The 19571-nt window shown below is 45.5% G+C and overlaps 1 protein-coding gene across 2 annotated transcripts in view; it reads left to right on the forward strand.

The window, feature by feature from the left end:
• Nucleotides 1-530: 530 nt before the first annotated feature.
• Nucleotides 531-19571, forward strand: part of HHIPL1 (HHIP like 1) — a 41376-nt gene continuing 22335 nt past the window's right edge. The window contains exon 1 of one of the 2 annotated variants that reach the window (XM_050954121.1): nucleotides 531-596. In XM_050954121.1, coding sequence (XP_050810078.1) covers nucleotides 558-596 — 39 coding nt within the window. In that variant the 5' untranslated portion in view covers nucleotides 531-557. Of the gene's footprint in view, nucleotides 597-10028; nucleotides 10338-19571 lie in introns of those variants that run through there. The other variant, XM_050954119.1, reaches the window with a different exon arrangement.

Consider the following 19571-nt stretch of genomic DNA (forward strand, 5'->3'; position numbering starts at 1 on the left):
CAGAAAGATTTGGAGAGCCTGGATTGATGTCCCGTCCCTCTCAGTCCCGAGAACGAACAACAACAACTCAAAGAGAACAAACAAAAGACTTCCCTCCACCAAGATTTGAAAGTATCTTGTCCCCCTACTGGTCCTCTGGTCAGGTGTCAGCCAGGTTTACTCAGCTTCTTAACCCTTTACAGGTAAAAGAGACATTAACCCTTAACTATCTGTTTATGACAGGGTGGAATAGATCTGGACAAGGAGAAGTCTGGAGATAAATGTGAGAAGGGAGGGACAGGCAGTAGAAACAAAACTGAAACAGTTTGAGCAGCATATTCCAAGAAGTCTTGAGGTCTTTCTGAGCGTAGCCTTCATTGATTTGAGATCTACCATACCATTCTCTCACTAGAAGGAAAACCAGTTTAGGAATATTTTAATAAAGTTCCTCTACCTGTGGGTAAGACAGGCATGTGTGCAAAATGCAAATAGTGCAACAAAGAAATGCAAGGCCTGGTTGCCCAAATGAAATCATCATCATGAGAAGTGTTCCTTCTCAGGAGGAAGCTGCATTGAAGATGGTGAAAGGAACATGTCTGAACATGCAGGATCTTCAGGTTGGTAAACTTTTTATTTCATACTTCTTTCTTAAGGACTGCCTATCTTCCTTCTGGACTATTCTTGAATTTTCATGTTTGAGCAAAAAATATAGTTGTTACTCTATGGTACTATCAATTTAGATGCAGTTGTGATAAAAAATAAATATCTGAAATAGGCAGATCTTCCTTTTACAATTTCACCTCTAAAGTAGTACTGACTGTCAGTGAATGCAATTAGTAATACTAAATGAGCAGTATGGTAATAACTAAATAATTGCATTGACTTATTTTGAGAATCCATCCTCAACATACAGGATTCTGAAGACTATCCACCTTCAAGATCACCATCATTTTCTATAGTTTCAGGGTTATCTGTCAGTGATAGTGTTTCAGTCACATCGTGCATGTCACATAGCTACAGTATATCACCCGTAGTAGCACAAAAACAAACAAACAAACAAAAAAATCCTCCATCATCCAGAAACAACCATAGGTAAGTTTGTGATAAGAATCAGTAGATTACAAAAAGAAGTAGTTGATGAAAAAATTGCCCAGTTTGTTTATGCAACAAACTTTCCTTTTCATATGACTGAGAACCCACACTTCATTAACATTGTTCAGTCATTAAGACCAGGATACAGTCCACCCAACAGAGCAGATGTTGCAGGCAAATTGCTGGATAAAGTGTATGAAAGAGAAATTGAGAAGTGTGCTAAAGGTCTACAGGGTGAAATTGTTAACCTGAATCTTGATGGGTGGAGCAGTATCCACAATGATCCTGTTGTATGTGCTTGTGTGACTTTTTGGCCTTTTCCTGTCTCAACATCGGGGTAAGCACTGACCAGCCCACTCGATGCGTATTTTCCAACGGCTCAAAGCCATTCCTTCTTGCTGGCCAAGAAGGGTGGCCGACAGGATGGAGAAGACAGTCTTGAGGGTCAGGTGGTTTATCCTTCCATTCTTTGAGCTGTGAAGAATGAAAACATTTCTGCCAGGGTTTCCCATTTTTCACATTCAGGGTTTTTATCTGATAAACACTGGGGCTGGCCCAATTCACAGTAGAGCTATAGCCATCCCAGGTGTGTGTAAAGAGCTGCTTAGCAGCGACAGAGCCGGTGTTGTTTTTAGTAGGGATGGCTTCCACCCTGGATTTTTCTAAAACAAAGTCAGTGGATTCATACACAGTTGAGAAACTTTGGCAGTTGGAAACTGAACTAAATTCCTCAGCACCTACACTGTTGCTTGCTATGGGCAATGATTCATTCTCAGCTAACTCAATCAGCTCACTTCCACAACCTTCAGCTGCAGCAAACTGCTTGCAAAAGTTAGCATGAGGTTTTACTTCTTCAGGAGCACTTTTAGGCAACAATTCATTCTCCCCAGAAATTTTGTCCTTTCCCTTTTCAGCTAGGGGCTGCTCTACAGAAACATCTTTCTGGGTTTCAGTTGAGTCTCGAATGACTTCTGAGACAACTGACATATTCTCAATCAGCATAAGCTGATTGGCACATTCTGTCTGCTTTTCAGACAGAAGATTGGAGACAAACTCTCCCCCAACAGATAAACTGCCATTCCCAACATTCACAAGGTTTGGAATTTCCTCCCCTTTGTTCCCAGACAAACTTTTGGAGATGAGGGTAGCTCCCTCCATGGTCAAATCATTATCCCCAACGGACACAGGCTTAGGAACACATCCTTCCTGGATTTCAGTTGAGTCCAGAACCACATCTGGCACAACTGACAAATCCTCAGTCAGCATAAACTCAGAGGTATTTTCTGCCTGTTTCACAGACAACACACTGGAGACATTTTTTCCACCAGCAGTGAAACTGCTTTTTTGAGTAAACAAACAGTTTGAACTTCCCTCCCCCTTGTCACAGACCACATGACTTTTCACAGACAAACACTGGGAGATTGGGATGGCTTTCTTAACAGGCAAATCGCCACTCCCAAGAGACAAATCATGGGAGACATTTTCTTCCTCATACCCGTTGAGCTGAACCTGCCTAGTGGTGGGTCTCCCTTTGGAGATCCTATCCACTAGCAATTGGGCTAACATCCCTGGGTTCCCCACTGTAGCCCTCACAGTGGGTCTCCTCCATACGTCGCATTGACGTCTTGCAATCAGCTGGGGAGGCCCATGGGGAACCGGGCACCCCTACTGATTGTCAGACTCCCAGAGCCTCCACTCAGAAAAGGGGGCAGGGATCTGGCTTTGACAGGGAGTGGGCGTGGGGGAAGCACTTTGTACCGGGGCAGTGGGTTGTGGGGGAGCTTCCTGCATTAACTCCATTCTCCGCATGACCTGAGACAAAGCATTAATCAGGATGCTGAGGGGCTGGTGGTCATATTTTCCCATATCCTCCCATAAATTCACCATCTCCTTCCAAATCATGTTCCTAAGGGTCTCCTTGGGTCGGCGCTGCCCAGGGTTGTGGGAGGTAGGGGAATTAAGATTGGGAGGGTGCCTGGCAGAGTGAGGACTATTATTTGTAAACGTGATAGCCTGCACGGGCTCTGAGATAGTTTTTTTGCTGACTTGTCTTTTCAAGACCCCAGTTTCTCGCAGCAAATCTCCTGCCTGTTTGATTTTTGTCACTAGTTCACTCCAGGTTAGGTGTTCTAAATCTACAGTCCCCATGGTCATTTTTGTCCTTACAGAAACGATACATCAGGAAATGCACACACAGCAGAATACTTACAAGAAGTAGCAGTAAAAGCTATAACAAACTGTGGGAGAAAAAATTCAAATGTCTAGTACGCAGCTTGGTCACAGACAATGCTGCAAATGTATCCAAGATGAGAAGAAATTATTTAGAAGAGAGTGAAAAGAGGCCCAAGCTAATTACATAAGCTGCAGTGCTCATTTGATGCACCTCCTAGCCAAAGACTTCAGTGTTCCAGAAATAAAGGCTAATGTTGTTGAAATTACAAAATACTTCTGCAACAACCACTTTGCAGTAGCTGCTCTGAAAAATGTGGGAGGAACCAAGTTAACTCTCCCACAAGACGTGCGATGGAACTCAGTAGTGGACTGTTTTGAGCACTATATCAAGAACTGGCCTAATCTGATGACAGTTTGTGAACAAAATTGTGAAAAAATAGATGGCACTGTCACAGCCCAAGTTCTCAACATTGGGTTTAAGAGAAATGTTGAACACATGCCAAGTTCCCTGAAGCCCATTTCTGTAGCCTTGAACAAAATGCAGGGAAATAGCTGTTTTATTGCTCATGCTGTTGAAATTTGGAAGGAACTGAGTGAGATCTTAAAAAAGAGAAATATGCAATAACAGAGTTAAACTACAAGCATTAAAAAAATGAATGGGACAAGCACTATCTCCAGCTCATTTTCTTGTAAATATTCTCAATACTTGGTACCAGGGTCAAACCTTAGCCAACTCCTCTTCTTCAGCAGTTCTGATATGGACATCCAGCAATCATCCCTCCATAATGCCAACTATAATAAACTTCAGAGCTAAGGCTGAACCATTCAAGGAATATATGTTTGCTGATGATGTTTTAAAGAAAGTCACACTGGTGGAAGTCACTTAAGCACTTGGATTCAGAGACTGCTGAAGTGGTGATCTCACTTTTAACAGCAGTAGCTTCTTCTGTAGGTATAGAAAGAATATTTTCATCCTTTGGACTAATTCATTCCAAACTGAGAACTCGTTTGGGACCTGAAAAAGCAGGAAAGCTTGTTTTCTTTTCCAGATTATAAACAAACAAGAAAATGAAGGTGAAGATGGCTGAGTTAGCTGCAGAAGCCAATATTTTAAGTTTCTCACACAGTTGATTTAATCTTTTTAAATATTTCTTTTAACTATATTAGTTCAAAACAATTTTAACAAAAACAAACCTCATTTAAAAATATATTGAATAGTTAAATTAAAAAATTAATATGCTTGTTTTGTTAAAATATTATGTATGTTGTTGAAGAAAAATACATACTGTTGTTTTAGTTAAATAAAACTATTTAAATGTCTGTCTGGTGCTGTTCTCTTCCTAATATAGCATGGCAAGAAAATCCTCCAAATATTAATGATTAACCTATTGAATTGGAGATAGTTCACCTCCCAATGACTTCATAAATATCTGCTTCAATAACCTTCAGTAAACGAAATAACCGAACAATCATTCATTTTCTGACATAGCTGTAAAACTAATCTGAAAAGTTTTCAAAATAAATCATTTAAAAATGTATAGTATGAAAATGAAACCTGCATCTATCTGAGTTGTGAAGAATATGTATTAAGGTTATAACAACCAACAAGAATGCACTTTTTTATATAGAAATCCATGATTAAATCAAATCCACCCTGATTTAAAGTCAACAGGACTTCAGCTCCTGCTTAAAGTTAAGTGCCTAAATGTGTTGCTGAATCGAGCCCTGGGTGATGCTTAAAGAAGAAGAAATCTGTTCATTGTAGGCAGTTTTGCAACACTTTTCTAGCATATTTTCAGGGACTTCTTATGTCTTTTCAGTTGTTTATGTAGACTGCTAAAATCTAACAGGATCCCTGTGGTATGATGGAATAAATGACCAACTTCTACGTTATCCGATCACATTAGACTAAAATTAATCCTTTGCCTCATTCTCATTTGTATGTTTTTATAAATATTGCCTTACCTTAGTAAACAAAGGAAACATAATGCTCAGGAAATAAATGACAGCAGGGGTAAGAGAGATCAGACATAGTGTGAGCAGGCAGGGCTTAATCTTCCACAAGAATTTGTGTCAATGTATTTAATTCCTGACTGTTATCTATTCCAGTGCTGGGGTTTACAGTCTGACTGCTAATACTGGATAAATATCTACTGGAAAAGCTCATTTTCTTTTGATCTAAGCCACACTTGAACATTGAGGTACCAAGCAAATTCAGGTCCCATTCAATTTTGAGTGCTGTAAATGCACTGTGAATGTGGGCCAATATTCCATCCGCCCACTGAACTGTAATTTTTTTTAACACATTCAAAAGTGGCCACTTGGTTACAGTCACACACAAGGCTATAGCAGGGCTGCCAATAAAACCTAGCTATGTTGACTCCAAGTCATGTGGTTTATCCATTAGACCACATGTCCATTAAACCAAAATGTCTTCATTTAAAAATAAATAATTCAGAACGGAGCTCTTCCCTAATCTAGATTATGCCATTTTGCAATGCTGAACAAACACTCACAATACTTAACATTTGGAAATTAGCTGCTGTCTATGCACCGCATTTCATTTTCGTTACACGTTCGGTATGTTGCATAGCGGCCATAATAAGCCACGTGCTGTCATAAATCTTCTTATTATACAGTAAGCTTTGTTACTGCAACCCTTTATTTGCATATTAAGTGTTTTATTATACTAATTTACATTACAACAGTAACTAATGTGTTTTTAAAAAAGCTATTAAAACCTGAAACACGAACCCAATTTTTAACCACAAAATGGAAAAAATGGATGCAAACCAGTTGTGCTTCCAAAACCTGGGACTGGATAATTGCATATCTAATTACTCATTTATACATGCAAATAAAAGGTTTTGCAGGTATGATGAATGAGATGGCGTGTTTGTCATGCATGAAAACTTGTCTTTAAAATACAAACATAACTGCACAACAGCAAGAGAATTCTGAGATAAGACTACCACACATTACTGTTGTCCACACACATGCATAGCTCTCATTGGCATTAGCAATAGTTACACACATATGGAGAAGGGACAAAATCTCATTAAATGCTGTAGTGCATATGGTCTTCTGACAGGGTCTCTCAAACCAAGCAGCGATATTATATTCCGTATGCACTATATACCAATACTTTGGTATCAAAGTGGGAGTTAAAAATAACGTGGCAGCTTATCTCCAAATTCTTTTGTTTTTATGGGTTTTCTACATTTTAATATTAACTTATCACTCTGAAATGTGGATAATAGTATTGAACAGCTAAAATTACAATGCACCTTGAGGGCTTTATACAAATAATATGACATGATGATGTAAAAAAAATTGCCATCTAAATATTGTACTTAACCCAATCTCTGAAGTAAATATTTCCAAGTACTACATATCAAATGCCTATAGGTGGGAAGTGTGAGACTGGACCCTATGGGTCAGAATCTTTTTCCCACAATGGTGGTGCAAAACTGCTGGAAAGTTGGTGTAACTAGCTACCTTGGGATTCCCTTGCATATGGGGAATCCCTGGGTAGAATACAGCTGGAACCTCACCTTTGGTGCAGTATCGTTGGGGAAAAGAGCATGTCAAAGGTGCTATCCCTGGCTGTCAGAAAAGGCCCTTTGGACCACAGATGGGCGTGCTAAGTTAGAGCAGTCTTCAGGCAGAGTCCAAACCAAATCAATCAATGGCTGGTCCCTGTATGTGGGAACCACAAACATATGATGTAAAAGGCACCTTGAGCACCATCTCAGCAGCATCTAGTGCTGCACAAAGCTAGGCCAGATCAGAGTCTGACCTTATAATACCAAAGAATGTAGAAGTTAGTTACAGTAAAAACAGTAGCTGCATTGATCCTGAATTTTCTTGCTTCTAAATATGTCTCACTCTTAACATGGCCTGTAAGCAAGTCACATCAATGCTAATTATTATTATATATTGTTCACTCTGAGTCTTCGCTGACTACACCGAATGAAGCTGAAGTCATAAATCTAAATAACTTCTTTCCAAATTACAATATTACTGATTTATTCTTTTTGTGACTGAAGTTTTATATTACTAACAGAATAAAAAACTCACCTTCATCAGTTTAAATAGTTGACCAAATAAGTTATGCTGCAACAATGCACTTTAGACAACAGTTTAGATTAGAAAATGTTAAGGAAATATATTAAAGATTTGGAATTAAGATGAGCACTCACAATGGTCTGTTTAACTATGGTATCAGTTTGGCAGTCCTAATGCAATTTTGTAGAAAAATACTCTAATTTCCATTTAAAAATTTTATATTTCTTATCAATTTCAATATAAAGCAACACAATACTTTTATCTTTACAATGTATGTGTATGTAGTTAGCAGGTTGCAGTACAGCTGGAACCAGACTCAAGCATTTCCATCACTTTTCCAAAATGTTCATTATACTGTAAATACATATATATAATTATTTCAACAGGACATGGTCTATTCAAATCACATCTTCTGAATGGTTCTTACGAAGAGACCCAGTCCACTCAAAGTGAAGGTTGCACATAACTTCCCATTATTAGCCCAATTTTCAAAACCCCACCGCTAACTTTACCAAAATCAAACCAGTCTTCCTAGAATTTCTCATGTTACATGTAAGAGGAACATTTTTTGGATCAAATTGAGAAGAATCCAATGAGAGTTTTAAAGATATAGTGCTTCCAAAATTTGCCTGTCCTTCATTTTTGGAAGTTGCTCTCGCTCTCGTGCGCTCTCTCTCTCTCTCTGTTTAGTCTATAGTAGAGTTGATTGAAAAATGCTCATTATTTTTAATGGGAAATTTCAGAAAAAAGAACTTTTTAAGATTTCCCACAAATTTTTTTTTGGTTTTTCAATTAAAACAATTTTTTCCTGCTTTTGAAAACCAAAATTTGTAACTGAAAAAAGTTTACTGAAAAAGATATATGGAAAATTTTAAACTAAAATGAAACTTTTTGTTTTGACCCAAAAGCCAATTTCACTGGAAAAAAAAGTTTCAGCAAAAACATTCCCACCAGCTCCAGAGGGAATGCAGCAAGGGGGGCAATTGCCTACCACCACAGACTTTTCAAAAGTCTACATCAGAAGTTCTCATACTGTGGTCCAAGCTCTATTCAGGTGGTCCATCCCTCTATGGTCCACATACAAGAGAATGAAGGGCCACGCATCTAATTAGTGGAGCCGCACAGGCGTGACTCCACTAACTAGGTGCCTGGACCCTGGAGAAGACGCATGTGTAAGGTGAAGTGGTGGCCTTGGGGGGGCATAACTTTTTTAGTGTTGACTAGGCCTATGTCTGCACCTAACATGCCATAGTGGCACTGCTACAGCTGCGCACTGTAACTAGAGTTGCCAACTGTTGAATCACACAAACCCAAATTCCCTTGTCCCACCCCGAGGCCACACCTCTGCCTTGCCCTGTCTCACTCCATCCCCCTCCCTTACTCACTCTTCCCAACCCTCACTCACTTTCACTGGCAGAGGGTTGGGGTGTGGTCTCTGGGCTGGGGCCCAGGAGTTCAGAGTGTGAGAGGGGGCTCCAGACTGAGCCTGAGGCAGGGGGTTGGGGTGCAGGAGGAGGTGAGGGGTGTAGGCTCTAGGAGGTAGTTTGGGTGTGGGAGGGGGCTCAGGGCTGGCGTGCAAGGTGCAGGCTCCACCCAGGTGGTGCTTATCTCAGGTGGCTCCCAGAAGTGACTGGCATGCCTGGAACCTAGGCCCAGCGGTGGCCAGGCAGCTCTGTGTTGCCCCTTCCTACAGGCACCACCCCTGCAGCTCCCATTGGCTTCAGTCGGCAACCTGTGGCATAGACACTTGCTTCAGCAACAGAAGGGCTTTTTCCATCACTGTAGTTAATCAAAGAATATCAGGGTTGGAAGGGACCTCAGGAGGCCATCTAGTCCAACCCCCTGCTCAAAGCAGGACCAATCCCCAACTAAATCAGAAAGATTTTTGCCCCAGATCCCTAAATGGTCCCCTCAGGGATTAAGCTCACAACCCTGAGTTTAGCAGGCCAATGCTCAAACCACTGAGCTATCCCTTCCCCCTTGTCTCTGTGAGGCAGTAGCTACAATTCTTCCATCCACCTAGTGGTGTCTACACTGGGGGGTTAAGTTGACCTAAATACGTCTCTTACGGCTGGACAATACTAAAAACTCTGTCACGCAGGGGTGTGAAAAATCCCCATGTAGCTAAACTGACTGAGACCCTGGTGCAGACAGTGTCAGCTGGAGTGAAGTCTAGCCATGCCCAGTTGTGGAGGTGGTGTTGGGCGAACCCCTCCCGTGGCTGTAGTATCTGAAGTGCCACAGCAGCCCCTATCTCACCGTGGGTTTTTATGTGTCGCCATGGGCTGGGGGGGGGACTGCTCACAGCCCCGAGCTCTGTGGAATTATTCTCCCCCCACCCCCTCGCCGAGCCTCAGCCCAGAATTTCTTTGCCAAAGTTGCTTCTTCCACATGCGCTTCCTTCCCCGCAGCTGCTCTTGGCTCTGGCCAGTGCCGGGGCGGCGCTTCAGCCTGACTCCGGGGCCCCCGGCCCTAGGGCACCGTTAGCAGCAGAGAGCGGGACCAGCCAGCTCCCGTCCCGGCGGCCGGGGACTCGCCCCTGCTGGCCCGCTGGGTTCCGGTGCGGCCCGGCTGCCCCCAGCGCCGGAGGGGCGGGAGCGGCCCGGCGAGGTGCGGCCAAAGGGGCGGCCCGGGGATTGCATAACCCGAGCCCGCCCTGGAGCGGCGTGTGAGCGCGCGGGGGCCAGGCTGCCGCCGCACTGAGCCCAGCGCCCAGCATGGTACATGGCAAGGCGGCGCCGGCGTCGGGTCCCCGCTGGGCCAGGCCGGGGCAGCGGCCCCCGCTCCTGGCGCTGCTGCTGCTGGCCGGGCTGGGCCAGGTGCGCCCGCACCCGCAGTGCCTGGACTTCAAGCCGCCCTTCAGGCCGCCGCAACCGCTGGACTTCTGCGTGCAGTACACGGACTTCGGCTGCTGCGACGCGGAGCAGGACCGGGCGCTGATGGAGCGGTACTACAGCATCAGCGGCCGCCTGGCCCAGCCTGTGTACGCCGCCTGCGCCAGTCACCTGCAGGACCTGCTCTGCCAGGTGACGCTGCCCCCTGCTACCCTTCCTCCCTCCCTGCGGGCTCTGCTCTGCCAGGTGACGCTGCCCCCTGCTACCCTTCCTCCCTCCCTGCGGGGCTGGGTCTGCTCTGCTCTGCCAGGTGACGCTGCCCCCTGCTACCCTTCCTCCCTCCCTGCGGGCTCTGCTCTGCCCGGTGACACTGTCCCCTGATACCCTCCGTCCCTGCGGGGCCGGCTCTGCTCTGCCAGGTGACACTGCCCCCTGCTACCCTCCCTCCCGCCCTGCGGAGCCTGCTGTGCCCTACCAGGTGACACTGCCCCCTGCTACCCTCCCTCCCGCCCTGCGGAGCCTGCTGTGCCCTGCCAGGTGACACTGCACCCTGCTACCCTCCCTCCCTACGAGGCCTGTTCTGCTCTGCCAGCTGACACTGCACCCTGCTACCCACCCTCCCTGCGGGGCCTGCTCTGCTCTGCCAGGTGACACTGCCCCCTGCTACCCTCCCTCCCGCCCTGCGGAGCCTGCTGTGCCCTGCCAGGTGACACTGCACCCTGCTACCCTCCCTCCCTATGAGGCCTGTTCTGCTCTGCCAGGTGACACTGCCCCCTGCTACCCTCCCTCCTTGCAGGATGAGCTCTGCCCTGCTCTGTTCTACCAGGTGACACTGCACCCTGCTACCCACCCTCCCTCCCTTCCTGCGGGGCCGGCTCTGCTCTGCTCTGCCAGCTGACACTGCCCCCTGCTACCCACCCTCCCTGCGGGGCCTGCTCTGCTCTGCCAGGTGACACTGCCCCCTGCTACCCTCCCTCCCGCCCTGCGGAGCCTGCTGTGCCCTGCCAGGTGACACTGCACCCTGCTACCCTCCCTCCCTACGAGGCCTGTTCTGCTCTGCCAGGTGACACTGCACCCCTGCTACCTTCCCTCCCTGCGGGACCTGCTCTGCTCTGCCAGGTGACACTGCCCCCTGCTACCCTCCCTCCTTGCAGGATGAGCTCTGCCCTGCTCTGTTCTACCAGGTGACACTGCACCCTGCTACCCTTCCTCCCTGTGGGGCCTGCTCTGCCCTGTGCTGACAGGTGACACTGCACCCTGCTACACTCCCTCCCTTCCTGCGGGGCCGGCTCTGCTCTGCCCTGCCAGGTGACACTGCCCCCTGCTACCCTCCCTTCTTGCAGGATGTGCTCTGCCCTGCTGTGCTCTGCCACGTGACACTGCACCCTGCTACCCTCCCTCCCTGCGGGGCCTGCTTTGCTCTGCCAGGTGACTCTGTGCTCCCAGCTCTTCCTTCCCTTCAGGGCCTGCTCTGTTCTGCCAGGTGACACTGCACCCCCAGCTGCCCCTTCCCTTCCTGCAGGGTCTGCCTTGACACATGACTCTGCATCACCAGCTCAGTCCTGCTATCTATCCCTCCTTTCCCTGCTGGGCCTGGCCTGTCAGGGGACTCTGTATCCCCAGCTCACCCCTGCTACTCTATTCCTCCCCTATCCTCCCCAGGTGAGAGCAGGGACTCTGCATTCCTCTTTCCCATCCTACCTTCTCCCCTCCCTGCGAGGCAGGGAACTCTGAGCTCTGACCTCTCTGCTGTAGGCTCTGCTTCAGGATCTGTTCTGTCAGATGAGGGACTGCAACCTCCCCTGGGGAGTCTGCACCTATTCCCTCCTTCTGCACTTAGGGCTTTGTTTGTTGGGAGCTATACAGATGGGGTCATCAGGTGATCTCTCTACCGAGAAGCACTAAAGTGGGGTTGGGGACTGCTGCCTTTGAGGCCTGGTCTACACTATGCGTTTAAACCGATTTTAGCAGCGTTAAACCAATTTAACGCTGTAGCCGTCCACACTACGAGGCCCTTTATATCGATATAAAGGGCTCCTTATATCGGTTTCTGTACTCCTCCCCAACGAGAGGAGTAGCGCTAAAATCGGTATTACCATGTCGGATTAGGGTTAGTGTGGCCGCAAATCGACGGTATTGGCCTCCGGGCGGTATCCCACAGTGCACCACTGTGACCGCTCTGGACAGCAATCTCAGCTCGGATGCAGTGGCCAGGTAAACAGGAAAAGCCCTGCGAAATTTTGATTTTCATTTCCTGTTTGCCCAGCGTGGGGCTCTGATCAGCACGGATGGCAATGCAGTCCCAAATCCAAAAAGGGCTCCAGCATGGACCGTACGGGAGATACTGAATCTGATCGCTGTATGGGGAAACAAATCTGTTCTATCAGAGCTCCGTTATAGAAGACGAAATGCCAGAGCGTTTGAAAAAAAAATCTACAGGCTACACAGTGCTGCATGACAAGCGTAATGGGAAGCCAGAGACTCAAACGGACGCTCATGGAGGGAGGGAGGGGGTACTGAGGACTCCAGCTATCCCACAGTCCACAGCAGTCTCTGAAAAGTATTTGCATTCTTGGCTGAGCTCCCAATGCCTGTAGGGTCAAACACATTGTCCAGCATGGTTCAGGGAATAGCTTGTCAATTTACTCCCTCTCCCCCCGCCACATGAAAGAAAAGGGAAAGAAATCGTTCCTTGACTTTTTTCAGTGTCACCCTATGTCTACTGAATGCTGCTGGTAGACGCGATGCTGCAGCAGTGAAGAGCAGTATCCGCTCCTCTCCCCTCCCTGGTGGCAGACGGTACAATATGACTGATATCCATCGTCACTATCAGCCCGTGAGTGCTCCTGGCTTGCCTCAGGTGAGGTCGGCTGGGGGTGCCTGGGTAAAAATAGGAATGATTCCTGGTCATTCCCAGTAGATGGGACAGAATGGCTGGTAACCGTCTTCATCATAGCAACTGGGGGCTGAGCTCCATCAGCCCGCTCCCTTTCCTGTGTAAAGAAAAGGTTCTGTACTGCCTGGACTATCATAGCAGCGGGATGCTGGGCTCCTCTCCTCCGCACAGCTTAATGTCCTGCCTGGACTGTCATAGCACCGAGAGGCTGCCTCCCCCTCATTTTATCTTACTAACAAGTCACTGTTTCTTATTCCTGCATTCTTTATAACTTCATGACACAAATGGGGGGACACTGCCACGGTAGCCCAGGAAGGTTGGGGGAGGAGGGAAGCAACGGGTGAGGTTGTTGCAGGGGCACCCCCCGTGAATGGCATGCAGCTCATCATTTCTGCGGGATCTGACATGGAGCGGCTGTACTCTCTGATACACTGCTTCTCTAGTACACTTGCCCCAAATTCTAGGCAAGACTGACTCTGTTTTTAGAAACCATAAAGGAGGAATTGACTCAGGGAGTCATTCTCAGTTTTGCTTTTGCGCGCCCGGCCGACCTCAGCCAGGGGCACCCATGATAGCAGCAAACAGTGCAGAAGGACAGATAACCGTCATCTCATTGCCAAATTACCCTGCCAGCAGACGGTACAGAACGACTGGTAACCATCTCTGCTATCATGCAAAAGCAAATGAATGCTGCTGTGTAGCGCTGGAGTATCGCCTCTGTCCGCGGCATCCAGTACACATATGGTGACTGTAAAAAAAAAAAAGCTGAACAGGCTCCATGGTTGCCCATGCTATGGCGTCTGCCAGGACAATCCAGGGAAAAAGGGCGCGAAATGATTGTCTGCCATTGCTTTCCCGGAGGAAGGAACGACTGGCGACATTTACCCAGAATCACCCGCGACAATGATTTTTGCCCCATCAGCCACTGGGCTCTCAACCCAGAATTCTAAGGGGTGGGGGAGACTGCGGGAACTATGGGATAGCTACGGAATAGCTACCCACAGTGCAATGCTCCCGAAATCGACGCTAGCCTCGGACCATGGACACACACCACCGAATTAATGTGCTTAGTGTGGCCGCGTGCACTCGACTTTATACAATCTGTTTTATAAAACCGGTTTATGTAAAATCGGAATTATCCCGTAGGGTAGACGTACCCTAACCTTTGCAAGGCCCATGCGTAAGGATGGTCTGGAATTTGGAGAGAGTTCCATCCTTGCCCTTCCTTGTAGACAATTACAGTGTCAAAGTCATGGATTCACCGCCAAACCAGGAAATAACTTCTGCTAAAATTCTTGAATGGGTAGCTTTGAAAGTGTCTAGCAAAGAACTGCAGTCTAGATAACAGGATATCTGTCTAGCAACATCTCCAAAATCAACTAATTGATACACTCAGGATCAGCCTTTACAATGCAATCATGTCACATGCCAAACTCTTCTGTAAAGGAGAAGGCTGATGACAAAGCAGAAGATTGTTATCGCTTTCAGTTATGTACAGTGGCACACTGGGACTTTAAGAAGTGGATGTATGAGTATCTTATAAAGTGTAAGACGAAGTGGGTATTTGCCCACGAAAGCTCATGCTCCAATACGTCTGTTAGTCTATAAGGTGCCACAGGACTCTTTGCTGCTTATAAAGTATAGTGGAGTTTTGTGGGCCCCATTCCCACTTGGGGACCCTGGCTTTGGGTTGGATCTCCAGAAATGGTCACACAGGAGACAGAGCACAGATGGGCAAAAATTACTCTTGGAAACCCCGGGTCACTGTGGAACCAGACAGTTCCACTGCAGTGGGTTACAGCAGCCTTAGGGCTGCTCAGGTTTAGGCCAGTGGCTAACAGCCCCAAAGGAGCATAACTGTAGCAAGGATCAGTGCAGAGTGAGGGGTGAGGATGTGATCTAGAAACAGCTATACCAGCTGTATGCCACCAGAAGATCCTCCTACCCAGGGGGATCCTCTTGGGCCATACACGACAGGTGCATAATCAGAAAATGCCATCTATCTGGCAGAAAGCAGCTGTCCCATCATCAGAATCTGCCTTGTGTTTCTTCAGATACATTACACATCCAGGCCAAAACCCATAATTGACTCCCTCTGAGGGCTGTGGATTAGATTCTGCTGTTCTGGAATAACTCTGTTTACACTTACATGGCCTTAGTGGACTGGAGAGTCCAATCCTTAGCCTTCTGCTGCAAACTAGGGTATCCTTAGACTTGGCCATGAACAACAATTCCATTTCATGACAACTTTAGTTTTTGTTACACATTTGAGTGAAAAACCTTTCAAATGTTTTTGTGAAACAGAATTGTGTGGAAACATTATTCTTGCGTGGAAACGGTTAGGTTTTCAATTCGATAGTTCACCTTTGTGATACCTCTGAGCATGCCTAAAGCTGAGTAACCTCTGCTTAAGCCTGATGAGTCATCCCTGAGTTACCTCTGAGCCTGAGGTCATGTCTACGCTACAAATTAAGTCGACTTAAGTTGACATACAGCTACTGCAGTAATTGCATCTATTTTAAATGTCCACACTATGCTCCTGTTGGCAGTGCACATCCTCACCAGGAGTGCTTGCAGTGATTTAACCGTCATTGTGTGGCACTGACAGCTGGAGCCATGCAGCCGCCCGGGCAACAACAGGCGCTGTAAGCAACACAGTGTCTACACGGATACTGTGTCAGCCTAAGTACATCAACTTATGGCTCTCACAGACATGGAGTTATTAAGTCTGTATAGTGGGTGATTTACGTCAGCGGGAGGGATATTTTAGGGAAGACACTTACAGAGTTAGGTCAATATAAGGTGCTTTACATCAACCTAACTCTGTAGTGTAGACCAGGCCTAAATTTGCTTGAGCCTGATGAGTCATCCATGAGCCAGAGAGAGTGAAGTCATCAAAGGCATCAGATGTTATGATAGGGTGAGCCAGAGTTCAGCCAAATTACAGGTGAGGCCCCATCCAGGTGTTCCCAAGGCAGGTATATAGGCTCCAAATGGAAGCAGTCTCTCCAGTCTGATCAACATCACTACCTGGCTGGGAATGCTTCTCTTGCCAATAGTTTCAACAGACTGCCCTTGCTCCTGCTCCAGCCATGCCTGCTTCCATGCTAACCAGCCCCTTCTCCAGCTGCATCTGCTCCTGCCTCAGACAGCCACTCTGACAACCCTGAAGCTCCGAAGCTATCCCATTGGAAGCTTACTCAAAATCAGTATGTCTCCATGAAATATTTAGGCTTCAACAAAACAACGTATTTTGACAAAAAAAAATTTGAAAATAATCCTTTAAGTATTATCTTACCTACCCAGAAATGGCAGCATTGACAGCTGCCAACAGTGGCAGCTCTGGCCACGGAAACATAAATGGACAGATCCGCGTTATGTATGCTGTAGTATACCCCTGCTTGCAGTCATTCGTTATATATGTGATTTACACCTTTATAGCTGAATGAATAAATCGTTCTTGTGAATTATTCAGCACATTTAGGTCTCCTTTTGCTCACCAATCATGATTCCCTCAAATATATTGCTTATTCAAATTATTATGACAAGTGTCTCTTCCAAGTTTTTATTCTGGTACTGATTGTGAGTAATCTAAATGTGAGGGTTTTTCCCTCTTAGCTGTGATTTGTAAGGTGGTATTATTTCTGTTCCCAGTACAGACTAGAATCCATCCAATTTGCTTAGAGCTGTGTTACCTCTGAAGTGCTAACTGGAGTAAAAACCTAGTAAAAAACAATGTGGGCAGATATGAATGCACATGGGGAGCAGATCAGTTGAATAAGGTGCCATTTTAACATAGCCAGTTTTCAATTTAAACTGGTGGATTTTTAAAATTTAACTGTTACAGATAAATGACTGCTAATCAAAACTGTTAGTTTTGCACTCCAAATTACCTCTCCCCAAAGCGATGGATTTAAATATACTGGACTCTAAGCCACCTTTGCAGCCTACAATTTAATCCCCAAGAAAGCCTGACAACTGCTTTAACTGGGGCCCTGATTGAGGAAGGTATTTAAGCATATGCCTAACTTTAAGCATGTGAGCAGTCCCATTGTTTTCAGTGGAAGTACTCGTTTTTAAAGTTACTCTCAAGCTTGCTAAATTAGGGCCTGAGCCACAAGGAACCTGGTAACCTGGCAGTCAACAGGCTGTAAGAGTTGCCCCAGCAACATCTCTCTTTTCCCTAGATATACCCCCTACATTATGAGCCAGGAATGAGAAGCATCAGAGGCCTCAGAGTTGCTTTATGCCAGGGATTGGCAACTTCTGGCATGCGGCACTGTTTGTTTACCTTCCACGTCCACAGGTTCAGCCGATCGCAGCTCCCACTGGCTGCGGTTCACCGTTCCAGGCCAATGGGGACTGCAGGAAACGGCACGGGCCGAGAGATGTGGTGGCCACTGCTTCCTGCAGCCCCCATTGCCTGGAACGGCAAACTGCAGCCAGTGAGAGCTGTGCTCGGTCGAACCTGCGGATGCTGCAGGTAAACAAATTGTCTCGGCCCGCCAGCGGATTTCCCTGACAGGACATGTGCCAAAGGTTGCCGATCCCTGCTTTATGCTATTCAAAGACTTTCCATCTCAGGTGAAATTTTCAAGGAGCCAGTTAAGGCTGCTTTAGTGCTGCAAAACAGCAAGGAAGGGGCTGAGGACAAACTATATAAAGTGAAAACAAGTACATGTCTGAGTACAGCCTGGTGAAAACTTTTGTTAAGAGATGGAGGGCAAAGGCTTTGATTCCCATTAAACTACAACCTCCTAAATAAGTACATAATTTTAAAAAGCTTCCTAGGTTGAAACTGATAAGAAATGTCAAAGGTTAAGTGGAAAGTAGAACACTTTTCTAAAAACTTGCATCAGAACTGCCAAACTGATACCACAGGTAAATCATTGCTGGATCTGAGTACTCATCCTGATTCTAACTGTTGCAATTAATGTCAGTCCTTAGGTAAGTATTTTTCGTAACTGTAAGTTAGCAGCCTAAATAATTGAGGCATATATAACAAATCCAGCCAGCTACTTAAATTACTGACAGTGTTTCTTTCAATTCTTATCATGGTATTGGCCTGCCCAGTCTTGTCCACTAGCTTCCATGCGCTCTGTATCAAGCCCTATAAGAGTTCAATTAAAAAATTAATAAAACAGTGTAGTGTGTAATTTAATAATATATGGTGATATACCTGTCTCGTAGAGCTGGAAGGGACCCTGAAAGGTCATCAAGTCCAGCCCTCTGCTTTCACTAGTAGGACCAAGTACTGATTTTGCCTCAGATCCCTAAGTGGCCCCCTCAAGGATTGAACTCACAGCACTGGGTTTAGGAGGCCCATGCTCAAACCATGATCTGTTGGTCATGCTGTGCCCTGGATTCAGTGCAAAGTCAGTCAACATTATAACTAACTGAACACAACAAATAAAATAACATTAAGGGTTGAATGCACCACTTCATTCACAAGCAAAGAATTTCAAGATCAGGCTTCATGTATTTCGGATTCAGAATCAGAAGGTCTCCCAACTTTGAGCATTTTAGTAGTGGAAAATACTACAGAAACATGGTTCAGTGCAGTATTTGGCTGGTTGTTAATCTTTTGTACATTACTTCCAATGGGATGTTACTGTGTGTATACAAATGGCACCACAGATATGTTATGACTTGCATATAAGGTTATCCGCAATATCTTCTGTTATTAACACTGACTTAAGACCAAGGGTCAAACACAGTAACAAAGGAATTAGGCATTCATGCTTCTATGCCGTTTTTATCTCCTGTATTGAAACCAAAATATTGGTGTATGGTACATATGGAGTGTAAGATGACTGCCTGGTTTGAGATATCCTGTCAGAGAACCATATGTACTACAGCATTTAATATGAGTCTGTTTTCTTCTCCATATGCGTGTGGAACTCCATTGATGTCAACGTAAACTATGCATGTGTGGCCAATATGAATGCTATAACAGCTTTTAGTTGGAATTCTCGTGCTGTTTTGTATTAAGGTTTGACATTTAAGACCAAATTTTCAGTTATGACCACAACAAATGCACCAGGAAATATGCCAGCTTATCTGCTATGCCTTGCACACTTCTATTTTTGCATAAATGAATTGGTGTGCAGTTACTCAATCTGTGTATGCGGTTTTGGTGTTTTGTTTCATTGAATCTCCTTTTGTTTACATTAATTACTGTTCATTTGAAGGGCAGTCAGTATAATAACCTTCATTTCGCAATGAATAGGCTGACATAATAAGAAATCTTATTTTACGCACTAATCAGATCTGTTACATAGTCCCTTGCTTTATTATGGGAGATGTCAGAACTGTTAAAAAAATGAAATATTGTGTGTATTACTATTGTGTATATTTACCAGCTAATTTAAATATAAGTATATTGGATGTTTTTTTCTTTTCATCGTTGACTAATGACCTAAACTGTATGTTGTTGTTGTTGTTGTTTTGGTTTTTTATTAAGCCCATTTTGCTTAGGAGAAGTGTGGCCCTATAATTAAAACACAAATTTATTCAAGAGAGTTGGTTTC

Source organism: Gopherus flavomarginatus, chromosome 5 (genome assembly GCF_025201925.1).
Source record: "Gopherus flavomarginatus isolate rGopFla2 chromosome 5, rGopFla2.mat.asm, whole genome shotgun sequence".
NCBI classification, from domain to species: Eukaryota; Metazoa; Chordata; order Testudines; family Testudinidae; genus Gopherus; species Gopherus flavomarginatus.